At 34.0% G+C, this 20,889-nt stretch overlaps 4 protein-coding genes across 4 annotated transcripts; 2 read left to right on the forward strand and 2 right to left on the reverse strand.

Moving 5' to 3' along the window:
• Window positions 1-526: 526 nt before the first annotated feature.
• LOC119642742 (zinc finger protein 154-like) lies at window positions 527-2,248 on the reverse strand. Its single transcript, XM_038042008.1, has 3 exons — window positions 1,982-2,248; window positions 1,501-1,922; window positions 527-1,439 (listed from the first exon to the last, which is right to left on the reverse strand). Exons 1-3 carry the CDS (start codon window positions 2,147-2,149, stop codon window positions 527-529), a joined length of 1,503 nt encoding a protein of 500 aa, XP_037897936.1. The 5' UTR covers window positions 2,150-2,248.
• A 132-nt stretch (window positions 2,249-2,380) lies between these two features.
• LOC119642805 (heme oxygenase 1) lies at window positions 2,381-4,492 on the forward strand. The gene is made up of 2 exons (XM_038042084.1): window positions 2,381-2,593; window positions 2,662-4,492. The coding sequence occupies exons 1-2, from the start codon at window positions 2,473-2,475 to the stop codon at window positions 3,354-3,356; spliced, it is 816 nt and encodes a 271-aa protein (XP_037898012.1). The 5' UTR covers window positions 2,381-2,472; the 3' UTR covers window positions 3,357-4,492.
• A 2,705-nt stretch (window positions 4,493-7,197) lies between these two features.
• Window positions 7,198-9,072, forward strand: LOC119642743 (zinc finger protein 502-like). Its single transcript, XM_038042009.1, has 3 exons — window positions 7,198-7,565; window positions 7,651-7,693; window positions 7,769-9,072. The coding sequence occupies exons 1-3, from the start codon at window positions 7,198-7,200 to the stop codon at window positions 8,552-8,554; spliced, it is 1,197 nt and encodes a 398-aa protein (XP_037897937.1). The 3' UTR covers window positions 8,555-9,072.
• Window positions 9,073-12,630: 3,558 nt separating this feature from the next.
• On the reverse strand, window positions 12,631-19,527 carry LOC119642765. Its single transcript, XM_038042034.1, has 7 exons — window positions 19,338-19,527; window positions 19,128-19,252; window positions 18,943-19,065; window positions 18,363-18,880; window positions 18,208-18,297; window positions 17,980-18,149; window positions 12,631-15,147 (listed from the first exon to the last, which is right to left on the reverse strand). The coding sequence occupies exons 1-7, from the start codon at window positions 19,424-19,426 to the stop codon at window positions 13,248-13,250; spliced, it is 3,015 nt and encodes a 1,004-aa protein (XP_037897962.1). The 5' UTR covers window positions 19,427-19,527; the 3' UTR covers window positions 12,631-13,247.
• Window positions 19,528-20,889: the final 1,362 nt, after the last annotated feature.

Consider the following 20,889-nt stretch of genomic DNA (forward strand, 5'->3'; position numbering starts at 1 on the left):
GATGGTTGTGCTCCTGTAACCATTGTTTTCAAATCAGAGCAATGGTGGAATTATGGATACGTTAATTGACAATTGCTGGCGAATAGTTAAAATAATGATATTTACTGAACTATTCCAAATTCGGCGTTGAAGCTTGAAAATTTTATGATAAGACAATACACCCAGAGAAATAAAACCTCTTAATAATATAGATTTTCGATGCAGCAATTTAAAAAACTGAATCGAACTCAAACTTTTCACACTAACAGAATTGAACGCAAATTCGAAGCGTTGCAATTTATTGAAAGCATATCAGCCAAACGTAAAAATTGTATGGTTTCTTTTGGCAAATGTACTTAAAAAAATTTCCATAATAAAGCGTTTGTTTTTTTACATGATATTTTTATATATTATCTCAGATGCTTTCAAATTCAGAGTCACAAATTCAAACTCGCTTTTTCTATTCTTTCTCAATTGTAAACAAATTCAAACTCGCTTTTACTAAATAAAAAAGTCAAGGCACATATTTGCTGGGTGTACACGAATTTTATTTATTATGCCCATTTTTTAAACAATGTGCATTTAGAGATGTCCTTAGCGAGAAACTTTCTCTGCAAGTCTTACAAGAGAAAGGCTTTTGGCCAGTATGTATATGCATATGTGTTCGTAGTACGGACGCATATTTGAAACTTTTATCACATTCCGTACATTTATAGGGGCGAAGTTCTGAATGCACGCGCATATGTGTGCGCAGTTTGTCGGGTCTTTTAAAAGATTTACCGCATTCAAAACATTGATGAGGTTTTTCATCACTATGTATGACTCGATGCAACTTCATATCCTGTTGTCTCATAAATGCCTTCTCACACAAATCGCATTTATAAGGTCTTTCACCGGTGTGTTTTCGAGAATGCATACGCAGGCTGCTATGTGTTGTAAAAGACTGACCACAAAAGTTACATAAATGAAAGTCTTTCGATTTCGCAACTCTGTTCTGAGACCTTTGTTTTTCTGTTTTCGAATCGTTAGAATGTTTTTTTTTTACATGTTTTTGCAGATCTTCTTTGCGACAGTATTTCCTCGAACATAAATAGCATTCGAAATTCCTTACGCGTTCATTTTTTGGTTTAATATACCTTTCAGCGTATTCGGGACCATGTATAGTGGTCATGTGAATCTTTAAACAAGCTATTCGACTAGTTTTAAAGCCGCATAAAGCACAACGCAATTTTTCCTCATCATTCATATGAGTGTAGAACTTATGAGCCGCTAAGGTTTTAGAATTCTTGTAGATTTTATCACACAATTCGCAACGTACAGCCAAGTGCTGTTGAAATGCTGATCTATTATCTTTAATTTCTTTATTATTATCTTCATCCGTAGGCTTTATATGTTTTTCTTTTTCTTTATAAGTTTCATCTGAAGTACTTTGACTAAAATTTTCTTCTAACCCATTCGAACTGTAAATTCACATAAACACATAAAATGAATTGTCTTTTTATATCTTAGTCGAATTAGTACCTTTTTGTATCCTCATCATAATCCAATCTTAAAATAACATCTGACTGAGCGTATTCGTAACTGCCCGGTGGACCAACATCGTTTAGGTAATACTCATCATTTTTATCAATTTCCTCTTTTACATTTTCGATTAATTGCTCTTGCTTTGTTTCTTCTGATAGACTATCGAAGTGTGAAGGACTTTTAGATAACTGCCGCTCTGACTTAATATCTGCAATAATTTCTGTCTCTTGTGGCAAATCAATTGGTGGTTCTTGCAAACAGTCTTCGTTTTTCACAACAGTTTTTAAATTCCTTGCTTGATTCAAATATATTTCATGTAACTTTTCCGCCTCTAAGAGGAAAACGTAAATATTTTTTAATAAATTTGCACACTTGATACACAACCTTTGTGGCATAAGAGTTTCTTCTTCTAAAGAAGGCTTTATAGAAAACATCACATTAATTTGGATGCGTAGGATTCACATAAAAAAATACATACGTTACTTCTCAGCAAATTACTTAAAAGCTCTCCATAAGTCTTTGAAAGTCCTGTCTCCAGAGATATACGCTGATACAAAGAATATCTACTGATTTTTGCTTTAATGCATGTCCTGCATTTATGATGAATTTGTTTAGATTGCGTGGAAGGTAAAGACAATAATTCCATTTTATTTTCTTATTTATATTATTTACAGGTTTCTTTTTGTTTACAAAAATTTTTTTGAGAAAAAAAATGTTTACTCAAAATGATGTGAAGATGCTGCCAAATTTCCGCAAAAATCAAAACCAATCAGTTGTTTTTTTTGTTGAATAAGAATAAAAAGTTGTTATCGATAACTTTTAGGCTCAGCACTGATTTAACAAAGCAAATGAATATATAATAATATAATAAAATAATACGTTAAGGCAGGAAACAGTAACTGCGTTCTTAATTTTTTTGAACTTAATCAATTTCGCAAACAAAGGAAATAATTATCAGCATCCAATACAATGGCAACTGCTAAGGAAGATAAAGATGACGTAGACATGGTTTATACCAAAGAACTGAGAGCTGCTACAAAAGACGTACACAAGCTAAGCGATGTCCTGGTTAATGCGAAATTTGCTTTTGGTAGGTACAATGAAACAAATTTCATTTTCCTTTCCTGCTAAGTATCGACGTATATGTTTACTTATAAGCTCTGTCTGATGATACCGTCTGGGCTGATGGTCTATTAAGTTTCTACGAAATTTATAAATTTTTGGAAAACAATTTAACTGAAGAATTATTACCCAAAGAATTGCATCGCGTTAAAGAATTTGAGAAGGATTTCGACTACTTTCTTGGTGAAAATTGGCGGGACACCTATGAAATTCGACCAGCCGTCAAAAAATATTTAGAACATTTGCACGAAGTGAACAAGAAAAGCAAAATATTACTTTTTGCTTATGCTTATCAAATGTACATGGCTCTAATGTCTGGCGGTCAATTGTTGCAAAAGAAACGTATGATGGCACGTAAATTGTGGCCTGATAAGCAAGAAAATATTCAGGAGCAAATTGATTCGGAAAAGCCTAGCAATCCGGATGATTTAACCACGCGCCCAATGCCTTTGCAAGTACCCATATGTCCTGACGGTTGTGCGGCAACATATTTTCCCGAAAAAATTTCTGATCTTAAGGCTAAATTACGCACCATACTTAACAAACATTACGGTAATTTTGATGAGGAAACAAAGGCAGATTTCATAGAAGAAAGTCGCAATGTATTTATATACAATAGTGACGTCGTGCGTTCGGTTAAAGGTGTTAATCGAGCTAATATTAGGAAACTGGCCATTGTCGTCTTATTCTTTGTTAGCATTTATTTTGCAATTAAATTAGCAAGACATTAAACAAAGAATTATAAAAATATGAGGATTAATAAAATGTAACAATTAAAAAAAAGAGAACTTGCAAAAAATTTCTGCCAGAGTGTGGTTATGAACGCGGGAATGGGAATGTCGTATCACTTCGGACTGTTCGTCGACCTTTATTAAGTACCAATTTACCAAGAAGAACTTTTCTGAAGGTTCTTTTGCTTAGAACAGTTAATTTGCGGAAGGAGAAAAACTTCACTTCTCCCGAAAGTGGAGAAATATAGTTTGGAACAACGAAACAAAAATAAATTTGTTTGCAAATGATGCGTGAAGAAATTTTGACCAAAAAACATTAAAGCATGATGGAGGAAATCAAATGGTACGGGGCTCTTTTTCTTCGGAGGTTGTCGGTCTGCTACATCTCAGAAAATGGTTTTGTGTTTAAAAACTGGTTGCGAACTGTAATGTTATTGCATGCTGAAGAAAATATGCCTCTGCTATGGAAATTTTAACAGGATAATGATCTGAAAAATTCTTCCAATTTAGTGATAGCGTAGTATCAGGAGCGTAACTTAGATGCCAATTGATGACCAAGTCACTCCTGTAGCAATACAAGAAGAATACATAAAAGAATAGAAGCTGTCCTTAAATACGGCTCTTTGCTGTCTGAATTTATTTCTATAAATATGATTACCTTTTAGTACAAAATATTGCGTTATTTTTAAGTTAAGAACTGTCCAGTTGGGAACATGTGATATTTTTGGAACTAAACTCCTTTTAAGTTCTTGTTTATAGTTAATACAACTCAAACAATTTTTAAATACGGAAATTTAGGAACAGTAAATTTACATATGTAACAGGAGCAATATGGAAAAAAATACCACCCACCAACAAAAACCATATACATCTATTTTTCTGTTCACTTTTGTATGTTATAATACAAATACCCCTTAACGAAAAGTTTAATGAATCATGTGCAATATATATATAAATCATATGTAGTAATTTATAGTCACCTCCAACAATTATTTATTACAAAAACACTACAAATTTGAACTTTTTGCCAAATAAGTATGGTAGTTTACATATCATTATTACATATTAGAGTCCTGCACGCCTTGCAAAGAATTGAAAATTATTTGATGTATATACTTGAATTCTTATTTTTCGGGCTTTAAGATCATTTAATTAACAAATAATGCCATTGTACGCCAAAAGTTAGCCCCATGGCATGACTTCAGCATAAAAATCTTTACTTTTACATTTGAGCCAATAGCCAACACTTTGCTATTATTATTAAAGTCAGATTTCATCTTAACGTTTCTTAATGTTTATGGAAAATTTTATCTTCTTAATAAAAATAACTTTACAAAATTTGTTTATTCAAATTATTATTATTATTGAAATACATTAATTGAAATGCAAAATTGATACTTTGACGCGCGTAGCACTGCATACTTTTGAATTTCTACGATTATCGGAGTCGTTTTTGCTTCTATTGCCTCTCCTTCCGCGACGAATGCGTCACATACTATCGTCTCTCCACGCTCGTTTTTTCACTTTTCAGTATGTAATAAAAATTTGGAAATATTTACTAATGGAAGTTATATTAAATTAACATATAAACACTCACCTAAAGACATCCTGACGCTTGCTTTTTTACCATTAGTCAATGCTGCTGCTTGTGACAACTTCTTTTTGAAAAAGAACTTTCTTGAAAATTTAGCGCCTATGTAACGTCAGTAATAAACGCTCTCCTAGACACAATTTTTTTTTTATAACATTTCTATTTTTAGCTTCAACTTCAACTTCATAATTGACTTGTAAGTGAATTTTATTGAATTGAATATATATAAAAGAAAGACTATACAAAATAACTAGACATATGCATCATGCGTTACGTACACAAAATTTACATTTATAATATATGTATATAGTTGAAGTGCTGGAAGAAGCAAATCAGTAAATTTGATATAGGAAAAATTGTTTAATAAGAGAAGTGATTATAAAGATTATAAACGCATTCTTTCTGTGTTGTTTGATACCAACTAATTGGGATCAGCATGTTCACAAGAACTAAGGCAGATAATGGAAATTTTGCCAAAACTTTTCTTAATGAATTTGAAATTCGTAGTTAAAAACTTTTGTACATCATCTTGTACACGGATTTAAAGGTTTCCTGCACGTCTTCCTTCAAAAAATCTGCTTTGAGATATTTGTACGATAGTATGCGGCTATCATATTTATTCTTCGTCACAATTCGGCCGCTTACTTTTTTGCATGCTCTTCTTTTGGTAATCCCTTATATATTTGCCTACAGTATACCACGTCATGAGCCTGAAATATGCTGTGTGCTATGGTGTTTGTCGGCGAGCTCTTATGTTTTCATAAGCTACGCCATCCAGGCCGAATGGACGAAACTCTTCTTTGGCCTGTTTTGGGATTCGGTAGTCTAATGTTTCAATTAGTTGGCAGTCGCCGAACGTAGATTGTTCTTGGCTCCAGTATTTTATCTGTTTCCTGATCAAGCGCTGTGCCACATGCTATATCGGCTGACGGCCTTGTTCTTTTCCTAAAATGCGGAGCCATATTACAGCCAAATCTTTCAATAATATCTTAGCTTACCCTGCAAGAGAACTGTCAGGGTTAGCCTGTAGTATATCTTCTATTATTTTTATGCAGTTGATTATGGAGAATCTGTATGCTTCTCTTAATTGGGCTTTCAGCTTCCCCCAAGTTAATGTTTTGATCGTTTTTCTCTGAAAATCGTTGATAATTTGGTTGCCGCCTATATACTCTTGTATGGTCGCTCCACCATCGGACCGCTGATTATCTCTTCGTTGATAGCCAATTTTATAAATGCTGGCGTCACGTCGGCGTAGTAGGCGATATATTCCGAATAAAAGCAAGGCGCGACCACCGACGATAATAACCCTCTATCAATCAGAAGTTGCATGACGCGGCGTTTGCATCTTCAAAGTAACTTTTTTTTTTGATTTGGTGTAATTTTGGAGTCGTAAGATCTTGCTGTTTTCCATATTCTTGTAAGGCCTTTGCGAGATGAATATAGTCGTATATGAGACGGATTTTAATTATTCTTCCCTCTTTGTTCTTTTTGCAGTAGATGCCGTTGTTGAAGCATTCCATCATTTTTCGGTTTTGCGAGGATCTGTCGCAAATGACTGCCTTTACGTCGAATTCCATGTTCTTTGTCAAGTCTATCCATTAATCTTTGGCCTCCATGGCTCTTGACGAAGGCATGTGTGCCATGTTGAACGGCGTCAACATGCTACGCACTCCGAATAAAGATACTGTGTAATCGCATAACAATAATATTGAATATTGCATCTAAACTATTATTTTTTTTCGAAGTCCTCTCTCCTCTTATTAAAGATAAAATAAAAACAAAGGCAAAAGAAATTTTAAAAAGAGTTCCCGCTGTGGACACTTAAAATCGCTTTATATCAAAATCAAATCATAATCTCAAATTTTGTACCTATGCTTGATGAGTACCAAGTTACAAGAGGTATGCTGTAGATATTTTTGCTGGCTCTCTTTTTTTTGCGAATTGGCAGCACATTCATACAATTTTTGGGGAAACAATCGTTGTCTGCAAAAAATTTTTACAAATAAAAAGAAAACTATAAACAATACTAGTAGTAGTAAAATGGAATCATCTTTACCTTCCATGCAATCAAAACCAGCTAATAATAAATGCAGGACATGTACTAAAGCGAAAGTCAGTCGGCATTCCTTGTATCAGCATATATCCCCGGACAGAGAACTTTCAAAAACCTATGGAGAGCTTTTAAGTTGTTTGCTGAGAAGTAACGTATGTATTTTTTTTGTGTGAATCCTATGCATCCGGATTAATGTAATGTTTTCTATAAAGCCTTCTTTGGAAGAAGAAACTTTCATGCCACAAAGATTGTGCATCAAATGTGCGAATTTACTAAAAGATATTTACGTTTTCATCTTAAAGGCGGAAAAATTGCACGGAATATATTTGAATCAAGCAAGGAGTTTAAAAATTATTATAAAAAATGAAGACTGCTTGGAAGAACTACCAATTGATGTGGCATTAGTGCCGGAAACTGGTGCAGATTTCAAAACAGAACCGCCGGAGATTATTGTGGGCATAGGGACAGAACCGCAGTTATCTAAATGTCTTTCAAGCTTCGATGGTCTAACAGAAGAAACAAAGCAAGAACAGCTAACGGAAAATGTGAAAAAGGAAATTAAGAGGTGATCATGAAGAGGATGCAAAAGGGTACTGAATTAAAGTGAGTTTCAACAAGACAAATCATTCATTTCGTATATCTTTTCACAGTTCGAACGGCTTAGAAGAACAAACTCAAGGTGACCTTTATAAAGTAAAAAAAATATATATAAATATATATCAGGATAGTAATAAAGAAATTAAAGATAATAGAGCAGCGTTTCAACAGCACGTGGCTTTACGTTGCGAATTGTGTGATAAAATCTACAAGAATTCTAAGACTCTAGCTGCTCATAAGTTCCTTAGTCACATTAATGATGAGGAAAAGTTATGTTGTGCTTTATGTGGCTTTAAAACTAGTCGAATAGCCTGTTTAAAGATTCACATGACCACTGTACATGGACCCAAATATCCTGAAAGATCTTTTAAACCAAAAAATGAACGCATAAGAAATTTCGGATGCCATTTATGTTCAAAGAAATATTGCCGTAAAGAAGATCTACAGAAACATGTGAAGAAAAAACATTTCGTTGATTTGAAAACGCAAAAACAGGAGCTTCAGACCGGAGTTGGAAAATCAAAAGACTTTTATTTATGTAATTTTTGTGGTCAATCGTATACAACACACAACAACTTACAAATGCACTCTCGTAAATACACCGGTGAAAGACCTTACAAATGTCATTTAGGTGAGAAGGCGTTCATTAGACAACAAGATATGCATCGGGTATTGCATCGGGTCATACATAGCGATGAAAAACCTCATCAATGTTTTGAATGCGGCAAATCTTTTAAAAGACCCGACAAACTTCGCGACCATATACGAGTACATTCAGAACTTCGTCCCTATAAATGCATAGAATGTAATAAAAGTTTCAAACATGCGTTCGTGCTACGAACACATATGCATATACATACTGGTCAAAAGCCATTCTCTTGCAAAACCTGCGAAGAAAGTTTCTCACTAAAGACATCTCTAAATGCTCACTGTTTAAAAAACGACCACAAAAAATAAAACTTGTGCACATCCAACATGCGAAAATCTACGGTAAACAATGTCTATGTAACGCAGATTCCGCTGACTCCATATTATAGAGCATGAGAATTTTCGTCTTCTATTTTTTTTATTCTTTTTTAGGATTATGCTGATGGGTATGAAAGATTCGGTCAGGACCGAATATAATTTTCTTGTTCTCTGATATATAACAGAGAAATGTGAAGAAGAAGAAAAAAAAAATTGGATAAGATTAAATTGAAAATATAAATATTTTGGAGCATTTTTGAATATGGCGAATGAAGAAGATCGACCACCTGAAGCTACACTGTATTTTTCCAGCAGTCACAAATTCTGGACTCAAAGCCGAAACTTACGACGTCGTTAATGATTCTGTGATTTGTATTATATTTAAGGACAATTTCTACCTAATTAGATTTACAAAAGAGTGGTATTAGTAACTATTTTAAAATGGTAATCAATGATTAAAATATCTGCTTTTATCTGTTTTATCAGCATCATTGAACAACAATTGAAGCCACAATTACCTGCATGTTTTTATGTCTTTTATGTCTTGACATTTAACAGATATTGTTACGACTGCTCTGCCATTAACAGAGTTTCTTACGACCGCTTTGCCACTTTAACAGAGTTTGCTACGACCGCGTTGCCACAGTTTTTTTTTATTTTGGTGTAAAAGAAAAAGCCAGCTAACGGTTTCAAACGAAATTTTACAAGTGCAGGAGGAAGTTTGCTAAATCAGAAAAATTGTTAAATAAAAAAAGTGATTCCGCACAAGAATTATACAAAACAATTATACAAAAAATAGCAAAATATAAAAAAAATAATATTATAAAAGAATAAACTTCCGTGTTGTGTTAAAAATTTGTACTTTGTTATAAGGCTAAGATTTTTTAGGTTTTTATTCTTAACTTCAACTTCATCATTGACTTGTAAGTGCATTTTATAAGTTAATATATTTAATTTTTTGATTAGGAGATCTTTCAAAGCAATTTCAAGCAATTTTGCTTGCCTCCATTTCAACTACTGCCGCATTTTTGCAGATGACACAACTTTATTTTTTTTTATAATTAATATGCCCTTTGAAAATCGATGAATAATAATATTTTATTTATTATATCTATATATTTATCATATCTACTTGTAGTCATTTAGTCAGTAAATTGCGATATGCAGGTTGACCGCAAGACATACAGACCGAAAAGTTGTAATCAATCCAAATCGGCCAGTATAACAACAGATGGGTCGATCTCAGATCATATCGGTTGTTGTGTGCATCCGCACAAACTTAATATATCCTTGCCTCGCAAATCGTGTGGGGTGTAATAAGAGACAGACGCTATCGGTACATTTTCGAAAATTTATCCTACACTGCCGAAGTAGAAAGTAGGAGAAACATGTGAAATTTACTTTTGTTCTGATAATTTTCGCTAATAGTCTTCATCTGAAGTAAATATCAATCGAGACAGTTCTTTTCAAAGTCAAGTTGCCCTTATAGCCGGTCACCAAGTGATGATGCGTTAGGAAACGAGAAGAATTGAAATAATCTACATCTGATTTTTGTTTTCCATCAACCTCAGCGCTTGTGGTAAGTCTGTTTAATTGTAGCGATACTACGAAATTTTATTTACAGAAGCAATCCGGCTTCTTTTGCATTTATGCTATTTTGAAATTTTTACGTAACACTTGGAAATTGAGTGAAAAAATGACGAATTTGTTGGTAGTGGGATTTATTAGTAGAAATGGACTAATATTTAATGGAAATTATACCCTACACCGCTTGTGTTACAGGGTATAGAAGGGTTTAAGATAGAGCCACCTCTTATTATACCCGTCGATTTAGGAGATGATTCTGAAGTCTGTCTGTCCAACGTATTTGTCTGATTTGATATCTGCCACACTATTTGTCTGTTCAAATTCTGAAATTGGTGAAGTTTGGTACAACGCCATATTTTGACGAACGCTGACGTTTGTTTTCCAAATATTGACTGCAAAAACGCTTTCATGAGTTCAAATCAAATAAGAATGCCATGACTTTCAATAAGTCAATGAAAAGCTTATTTTTTAAAAAAAGATTGCCTGGTTTTTGATAGAACATTCAATTCTGCGTATTCGACCATCAAACAATATTCAATATTTGTTTTAAAATCCTGCCCCTATTTCACTACCTGTAGGCATGTGGATTTCTAGAATCAAATTTACACTAGGTATCCTGCTTGCGAAGATACCTCGCGAAAACTGCGCCGGTGTTACTAAAAAAAAAATTTTTCTTCCACAAATAATGAAGCAAGCATATATGAGTGTTATTATAATCATTCCTATTATTGTGGTGCATCCCACCACAACCAGTACTAAAATGCTCCAATTTTTTCTTTCCTTTGAATAGTCGAATTCATATCTTTTTCAAAGCTTTCACTTAACTTTTGAAGTCTCTATTATAAAAAATTTTTTTATTGAAAAGCCAACAAGGTGCATACAAATACTTTCTTTTAAATTCAGAATATAGACGATGGTTAACCGGCCTTGTTGTAATTAACAAAATTCTTAAAAGTCTTTATATTTTGGTAGGAGATGGCCGATATCGCCAGATAGTAGTTTTTCCACTTGTTATACACACCACGTAGTACAAGATATATTAAGTTTGATGAAATGTATACAACACCCAGAAGGACTTAGGATTTAAGAACCATCTTTTATTGTACCGATAGAATCGACCTTTCACGTTCCATATAGGTCTAAGCTTGTTCGTCGGTCGATCTGCCGGCCTGATGTCTATCCATGTATTCTGTGTTCAATTGTTAGGTCGTAAGTACTATCGAAAGTGTTTCGGATGGGAGCACTTCCTGCACCACTTTCCCTTATTTCGAAAATTCGTGATATGAAATATTATTGCAAATTTTAGAATTTCGCAAGCAAACACCGCTAACAATGTTTTCGTATGTTAAATTTGAGATGAAGAATTTGGATAAGATAGGGCGTTTTTTGAATCTCCTTCCATATAATCGCTACTATGGAAACTGCATGGTAAGAATAGTAAGAATAACTAACGATTGATGAATAGCTTTTCACGGTTCCATATTTCGTGAAAAGTATGCCTTAACATAAAAATCATACGTATTATTAAGTAGTGTAGAGTACTGAAAGGTCAACCTTGCCCGACTACAATGTACTTTCGTTTTATAATGAAACATTTCTCACTTTTGTTAGTCGGCGTACATATTTTTATTTTATAAAAATCAATTGCAAATTTTAACTTTCTTATATGTAATTACTTTTAAAAATTATATTAATTCTTGTAGGTGTATAAGTAGATTTAAACAAGTATGAAAATCATATTCGGTCACAACCTAATCTTTTATACCCATCAACGTTATCCTAACAAAGATAAAAAGGTAAAAGAACTAAATTTTCATGCTCTATAATATGGAGTGGGCACAGCTGATTTTTTCTGTTCTCAAAATAAAAAGTTCTATCGCATATGCGCGTAGGCGTTAAGGCGCGCCTTTCGAAAAGCTTAAGTCACTTCCAAATTGTTGTAGAAAATTACAGGCGTTGTCTTCATTTTCGTTAAAAGGGGAATACTACACAATTGCGAAGAGAGACAGATGGACAGACGGACATGCTTAGGCGTATTCCCAAACTGAAACTGACCAAGACTTTATATACTTTATGCGGTTTTTAAAGCAAGTTTCTCTGCCTTATATTGAAAAAAGAACTCAATTTTCATACACCATAAAATTGGGTAGGTGCGGTCAATTTTTTCCATTTTTGAACAGATACTACAGTATCACCCACAGCATATACGGTCAATTGTTTATACATTTATCTGCTGTAGTTTATGAGTAATAGCCTATTTTCAGTACAAACCTACGTGCAAGAATTGCCAATGTTTCTGCCACATTTGAAGTTGATAGCTTCATTTTTGCAGCCAGAAGAATATTTACAGAACGCCTTTACATAGGTGGACAGACGGACATGTTAAAATCGATTTAGAATTTAATGCTGATCAAGAATGTACACAAATTGTGGGGTGTCTGATGCTTCCTTCTGGGCGTTGCACACATTTCGACAAAATGAACCTTTGAATCTTTCGGTGATGGGTATAAAAATATCAAAAATAAAGTTATTTACATAAAAAAATATTTTATTTGTCCTTCCTTATTTCTATAACAGAAGAATAGAAATACGTGTGACTGAAGCAATTAAAAACCGTAAGGAGCGCGATCGTCTGTCTAGTGTAGAAAAGTTTTTAGTCACAGAAATTAAAGTAGAAAGCCCCACGCTCGGAATGAATATTTTTAACTGATGACCGCATTCTATACTTAAAAATGGAAACAGCTCACACGCCAATAATGGGCAAAAAACTGTCAAGTATAATCTGAAGCAATCCCTACAAAGCATTTTGATCTAATTTACTTTAAATTGTTATGAGAGACATCAAAACGTTCAGCGCCGCTGTTAAACAAACTAAGTGATTTCACGGGCCCACAATCATTAATATATACTTTACGGTGTCCAAGACGTGACTTCTTGTTTAAATTTTTATTAAAGTTTATAAGAAACATAAGTTGAGAGATATATATAAAAAAATAACAATGTGAATACACATTCCACGACACAATATCAATTTAAGGCACTTGATACAACGACATACAAAACTTTTGAATAAGAAATGTAACTTTACATAAAAAAATTATAATTGACTTATGCTATAAAAACCTTTACAATTTTGACATTTTATTTTATTCCCCCTGTCGGTTCGATTCGTTGGCAGAAGAGTGAAATACGTCTTTGTCGCAATTTCTTCACGTTTAAGTCGAAGATATTCAAAATTTAAGTTCTCCCTATATTGCTTATGGCAATATTTAAATATATGGAATAATACCGATTCCGTTGTCAAAATCATTTCAAGTATACTTTCTATCCGTCCACCGTACTTTTCAATAAAAGAGTTAGTCAACCTTAGTAGAAAACGGACAGTTTCCTCAGATAAATTTGAACAAAGATATTCTATTAATTCAGTCAATTTAGGTGAATCGACAATGTGCTGATTAAAGTGTTGTCCAAATTCGCTGAGGGAAATCATTGCACCATTTTCTTGAATAGTAAAAGAACTTGTGTTTTCGGAGTCAGCATTGTGATCCTCGATTTTCGATGCATTGTCCGGTGTGGATTGTATTATAGATTGTAATGAATTGGAGCCATTTTGACGCTCAGTTCCACCTGAACCTACGTTCAAGTCGTTATTCAACAATATGTCATTTCTTCGCAACGACGGCCTTTCTGTATTTGTATTAATGTTTGGTTTTGACTGCTTTTTGGACTTAAGTAGTTCTTTCAGATTTTCTTTGTCAGGTATGTCATTAATATTTTGAAAATTCTTTTTATTCGTGATATACCTGCGAACGTTTGTTATAATTTCATCAATTTTACTTGGATCGTGCTCAATATCATCATTAAAGTTCGTATACCAGTATTTAAATATCCGAAAAAGAATCGATTCTGTAGTGACAGCTACTCTTACTTCGAAATTCAAATTCTGACAATGGTCAACGAATCTTCTGGTCGTATTAAACAGAAAGCGAACAGTTTTCTCGGAAAAGTTCAAACAGAGAAATTCTGTTATACGATATAATGCATTTCGATCGAGAATGTTAATTAAAAATTTGACCCCGAACTCTTTAAAGAAAATATATGCACCATTTTCGGCAACTATGAAGAAATCGGGAAATTCTTCATTTGGATTATGTAGAGAAGGCAAATCCGGTTCAATTTCGGTTGAGTGAGCTTTTTTAGTTATAGTGGAATCAGGAGAATTCTTATCTGGCTTAGAGGGCGGCAATGATTTTTTTCTAATAGGTTCAAATTTGGTGGATTGAATTTTTTTGCTCCATTTGATTAACCCGTCGAGATGGCTTAAAATTTCTTTCGATTTAGGCAGAAAATACTGAAAATCTTTATCTTCTCCTAATTTGTTGTGACAATATTTTAGTACACGAAAAAGAATAGATTCTGTACTGGTACATTTTTGGGAAACCATTTCACAATCAGGTAATCTTTCAATATATGTTTTTGTCAAATTCATTAGAAAACGTATAACGTTCTCGGTAAACTTCATCTCAATAAAGCCTTTTAATTCATTCCATTCTTTCACATCGTAGATATTTTTGTGAAACTGACTCCCGAGTTTAAGGCAAATTCTTGCACCATTCACTAATAGAAGCAAGGTATCGGAGTTCGGATTTGGGGTCGGCATTGGGTTAGGTGCAGTGAGACTAACTTTGGCTGTTGCTGATATAGTTTCTGGGATTGGTTTTACTACAGACTTAAGCACATTAGGCCCATTTTGATGTTGAACACTTTGTCGTAGAACATGGGTATCTATCTTAACGTCATTATTCAATACAACACCTTGGCCTTTCGCTGCAAATGCTGGCCGTACCTTATTTTGATTTAATTGCTTGTTAATTTTAAACAGGTCATTAAGATACTGCCGGTCGGGAATGTCATTAATATTGCGTATAATATCAATTTTTCCTTCAGTACTACCACGTATTCGAGCGGTTTCCTTAGAAAGTTTGTTAAACATTTTCCTGAAATTTTTATAAAAATGATTAAAAAATGAATGAGTGTGTTCATTAATTAACTAAAATATGTTATTTTGTTTGGGTTAAATGTCCAGCACACTTATATTCTAATATGTTCTAATATATGGCATAAAAAATTCGTCGATTGCCAAAATGCGATTGATTGTGTGATGCACAAGCGTTTTGAAGGGTAATCAATAATCCGCTTTTAATAACATTCTAATTAATCATTTTCGATTTGACCAGTTGGCAATGTGCTAATTTAATGCTTTACAGCTGCGACATCTGTAGACAACACAGTTGCCACCGTTGTTAATATGCGCATTATTATTTGCCTAATAAATTAAACGCCCTTAATTTACACTAAAGTACCACTATAGAAGCGCAAACCTGAACCCAAACGAATTACCCGCGCAAGTTCGTGACAGTTAATCTCCCTGCAGATATGCGATAGTAAGCTAAAATAACCTAAGTTTAAAGCAAAGGGAGCAAATTTGAGTATCGCGCATAATCACTCATGCGGTGGGGAGCAGCTTCAAAATATAATAAAGTGTAAACTATTCTTATGCCCGAAGTGGATATTTACCTGTTTATGCGGTAATAATAACATGGATGATCACATTTAATAGAAGATAGAATTAATATTGTTACGGCAATTCCAAATCCAGTTCATTTTAACTAATTGACTTTCCCAAAAAAATAAATTGCCTAGAAAGGGAAAACCCAAGTGAACATTCGCGGCGCGTCCGCCAGATGCCGGTGGAGGAAAACGATTAGCGGAAAAGCAGGTTAACGGATTAAAAACGAAGCCATGAACTTAGGTAATAGTAATATGTTTGTAAAAATGTATGTAAGTAGACTATTTGCGGAAGGCAGAGTCAATCGGAAAAGAACATTTGAGACGAAAAAGAATATTCGAGTTAAGAAGTCGAGAGTATTGCCAAAGTAAAATGTAAATTGTCCTACCTTAACAAATTGACTGCAAATAAAAGAGTTTTGTAGTGAAAACGTGCAAGTGTATTTCTGCTAAAAAGGATATGCACGATCTGCACGAGTTATAATAAAGAACAAAACATATAATAAAGTCGATATATTAGCACGTTTGCATATTTACACCAAATAGTGGTAAGATTGCAGAAGACGGTATTGAGTATTGATTATCATATGAATATAATGTGAATAAGAGAACAGATTATATGCTTTATGAAGAATTACACTATTTCTATCCGCCTGAGTAGCCGAAGGGGAAGAATCTCGATTAGCAAGGCAATGGTCGTGGGTTCGAATCTCAAGTGCGGTAGAGTTTTTAATAAAAGCCGATAGCCTTAGATGCCAGTGCTTGTAAGAGAGTTTAGTCTTAGAATTTATTTCTGTGGCGAAATTAATAATAATAATAATAATAATAATAAATACACTATTTCTAGGCAGATAGTTTGCCTTCCAACATATAGCATTAGACGACCATCATGCATGACATATTGTCTGCTGGCGCATACCCACTAGGAACATTTCTAACTGTATGTAAAAATTCAATGCGAATCCATACGAGTATCTGCGGACTTTTTGTTTCTCTTATGAATAACGAGGAGCAGTTTGATTGCTTGTTCTTTCATTCCCATTCTTTATATCGGGAAAGTTCTGCCTGCAAAGCAGAAGGTGTACAACTTTGCGATTGCAAGTGAGTATGCGTTGTGGTACATATAGAAGTGTGTATGCACAAAAATACAATAATAGTATATATGTACGCGGCTAAACTATTAATGAAAGCAACCAAGCATATCCCCATACGATAATTTCGCTTCGGTTCATTTGTGATAACATGGATGGTGGACGTGTTGAGATGTATATAAAAGAAGGTTCAAAGGGCAGAATATTGTTAATGTTTAGCAATAATAGTGTGGTAGAGTTGCTCGGAGTTGAGGGTTACTATTGCTGGTTTGGGAGCGATTAGGTGTTAACTTTGCCAGATAGGCAGCTTTCTCAGAGCGTTTGAAGAAAGTTTCGGAATATCCCAAAAAAAAGTCTTTTAGATAGAAAGGAGAAAAACTTAATGTGGCTTCGCCCCTTAAGGCAAACTAATACTAGTGCTGTTTTTTTTTAAATTCCACGGCCAACATAAATTGGACCAAATGTGATAAATTTGTTTCCCCAGGGCGCTGCAAATCTGTAACCAACGTTCAGTAAGAACGACGTGCATTCACTTGCAAGCTTTGTTCATTGGGGGTGTACTATGAAATTTACCGTAGCTGCTGACTCTATACGATTCAGATTTGTTCATAATGTTGCTTGCATACATTTGTATAGCTTTACTAATAGTGCCATAAGTTTAATAATGTATATAATAAGTACACAAGCAATAAACATGTATATGCCTATTGTAGATAAGGTGAATAACATGAAATACATATGAGTTGCGATTATAAGATGACCAAGTAAATATACATGGATGACAAAGCGAGCTGTCGCCGACTAAATACTTCGCAAAGTTTTAAACTGCAAGCTGTCTGATATTTTTAGAGACTTTGAAACTTTTTTTAGGAAAGTTTGAAAGCTGACTTTATTTGTTTTCTGTGGACTGTCTTTCTACTATTTGTTCCGAAATAGACGAACAGATCTATATTTAAGATATCGGACTCGAAACAATACCCGATACGGTCTGTTCTATACTAATGACACAGATAATGAACCGCCAACTGGTCGGAATCAAAAAAGCTTGTGCTTAGATTATAAATATGTAGGCAATACATACGGTATTTTTATAATTATAGGTACTGAACTCAACATTCTAGTTGCATATCTAGGCTTTTTTAACTGATTACAATAAAATTTTTTTATTACCTTTGACGATTGCTAAGTGCGTCACTGTACTTTTTAATATGACTGTTACGAGCGTTGTCCACGATGCTAGAAGCCATCTGAAAATTATAAACAGAATGTGTAAACAGCACCAAAGAGCCTGCCAATTGCACGACATCCAACGTTGAGATATCATCACCATCGTCGCTTTTCTACAAATATGAAAAAGATTCCTAGCTCTCTTAAATGTGTTGTTTTCACTATGCTTACCAAAATTAAATCCAATATTCCTACTCCCAGACCACTTCCTGACAATACAATTGACGTAACATTCATACTATTAACGAAAAATTCCATGCCCTTTTTTTGCGGATAAAAGACACAGTGCTATCAAATGGTTTAAATAAATCATTTTAACAACTTACAGTTGTGGCTTTGCCAGCTGTTGCCATTCTTGTCATATATTTTGTAGCTCCCAATGATGTTGGCCCAACTACTCCGGACGCAACACCAAGCCAGCTACCACGAGCGTCCCGATCTGTTATGTCTATAGATTGTTGGTGATCATTTCGATCGATTAAATTTTTAGCAGAAAAAACGGCTGACATTGTTCCCGTCACAAGGCCGACAACAGTGGATAAAGCGACGACTGGTGCGGCTATTGGAAAAACTGCAGCTGCTAGCGGAACACACGCAGCTCCAAAACCCACAGCAGATAGACGATTTTGAGTTTTTCGCAAAGATTTGGCTTCTGGTCTCCCATTTGGAGTGGTATAACTTGTTAATATAACCTGACCATTTGCAAAGTTATATACACCACGTTTTGGTGCCACCATGATTCCCGGTGGTAAAACATTCTCATTAATATAAGATGCCCAGTTTTGATAAACACGTCCAATTTCATCAACGTAAATCATACAACAACCTGTACTATCACCTTCCGCTGGAAAGGAAAGAATGATCAGTTGTTTCTCAATCACTTTAAGCACACTAAATAGCGCGCACCAACACATTTTCGTATTCGAAATACGGGATGAATGGAAAACTCTGTTGCTTTCTCTGGTTCTTCGTCGTTTGTAACAGCCACATAGAGTATGGAAGCAAATAAAGAACCGTAATGATATTTTCCTACAGGTATTTTTGACTGTTAAATAAAATACAAAATATAAATAATATTAAAACGTCCTTACTTTGTTTCCAAACGTTTTTAAATAGATTATCACGCATTCTTATAACTAACTGCTGGCCTTTTGATTGATCTGGCAGAAGTGCTTCGATTTTTTTCTCTAAAACGTTACTTTGGTTGGCTGAATAGCTAACGTGGCAATATATATTTAGTTTAGAATATAAATGTTTGCAATTAATAGTCGATAGTACATATGCGTAGCAGTCTAACTTACAAATCCCAAATGATTTGGTCGCGAAAACCAAGACTCAAAGCAAGTTCCTGTTGTGCTTCTCTGATAGTTTTCCTCTTAGACTGAGACATTTTCGTAGCTCTCGAAGGTTTCGATTTAATTTAATAGCAGTAACGAGATATCATTGATTTAATCAACAATTTACTTATGTACATATATGTGGGTTACGTAATGCGTTGTATGTTATAAATGAACTATTTACTAGAAATGGGGAAACACCGTGTTAATAAAAAAAAAACACTTTCAATAAATACATTTAAGGGATGAGAAACTGAGAGTATTGTTATCGATAGTTTGGGCTTTCAGAAATGAAGCGGTAATCATGTAAGCAGGCGATCATCGGCGTGATTATCTCCTTGCGTTTTTGCGAGAGAATTGATTATCGCCAAGAGGCTAATTAGGCACCATCGTCAGCAGCTTTCCAATACATTTCCTTAAATTTTCCATGACAATTAACTAATAACTGAGAGAAACGTAAAAAATGAGAGCCAAATTGAGTTTTATTTATCATACATATGGTAAACAATAACAAGCATGCAAAATAAAATGAATTATATAGTTAGGCTAAATTTAACTTAACTAAGCTCGATATTTAAAAAAAATTGTACTCACTTTCAATATTTCTTTTTCTTCACAATTCGCAAATGTAATTTCAGACACACTTCATTTTTTTTTTTTTTAAATTTTTGAATTAATAGTTCATTGTCTAATAATTGTTTATATTCTTCTTTTGCAGCTGCTTTTTTGCAAACTCAAGTCTAAAAGCAAATTTGCGGTAACTTAACTTAGTTTATACTTAATGTTAATGCGAATTTGTTCTCAGCGACAGCAATTTTGTTGTCGCCAGATTTGACGTAACTGAGAGAGCGGATTTGGCGATAATCGTCAGCAAATTTGCCAATATGATTAGATTCTCTTTGCCATCACGCCTACTTAATTGCCTCCTGTTTAAATGGTGACCCCTAAAGTTATCGATAAAACTTTTTTTATATTGATTTGATAAAAAGATCAATTGATTGCAAAAACAAATACATGTAATAATTTTTTGGTTAATAAATAATTGCGTACAAGGGAAAATAATGAAAAATTCTTGAAAATATGTCAAGCCTATTTGTAAAAAAGAAAAAGAATATCCCGAGGGAGGAAATATTACTAATGTAAGATATGTTTATAAGTAACGAGTTGCTTTAAAAAAATACTTAAAAATGTCGCCACTCCAGCAATTGCCTGCAGGTTGATTAGCCACTATTAAGTTTGAGAAAAAAATTTTTTTTCTTAGGATATTTGATTGAAAAGATTAAAGCGTACATAAAGGATGACGCGATTCTCTATGTTCCACACCTTCCCTTACGCCCCATAATCATCGAAATATTTTGATATGGCAATTTATTGAACCCGTCAGGTATATCGCCAAGCATTTGATTAGAAAGTGGTGGCTCACCACTTACAGCATAGATGCTTGAGCAGCCCACATAGCAATTGGCAGGAACGGTAGTTGAACGAAGAATACTTACTTTTAAAACGCTAGGGAGAT

The sequence above is a fragment of the Glossina fuscipes genome, unplaced genomic scaffold (genome assembly GCF_014805625.2).
Source record: "Glossina fuscipes isolate IAEA_lab_2018 unplaced genomic scaffold, Yale_Gfus_2 257, whole genome shotgun sequence".
NCBI classification, from domain to species: domain Eukaryota; kingdom Metazoa; phylum Arthropoda; class Insecta; order Diptera; family Glossinidae; genus Glossina; species Glossina fuscipes.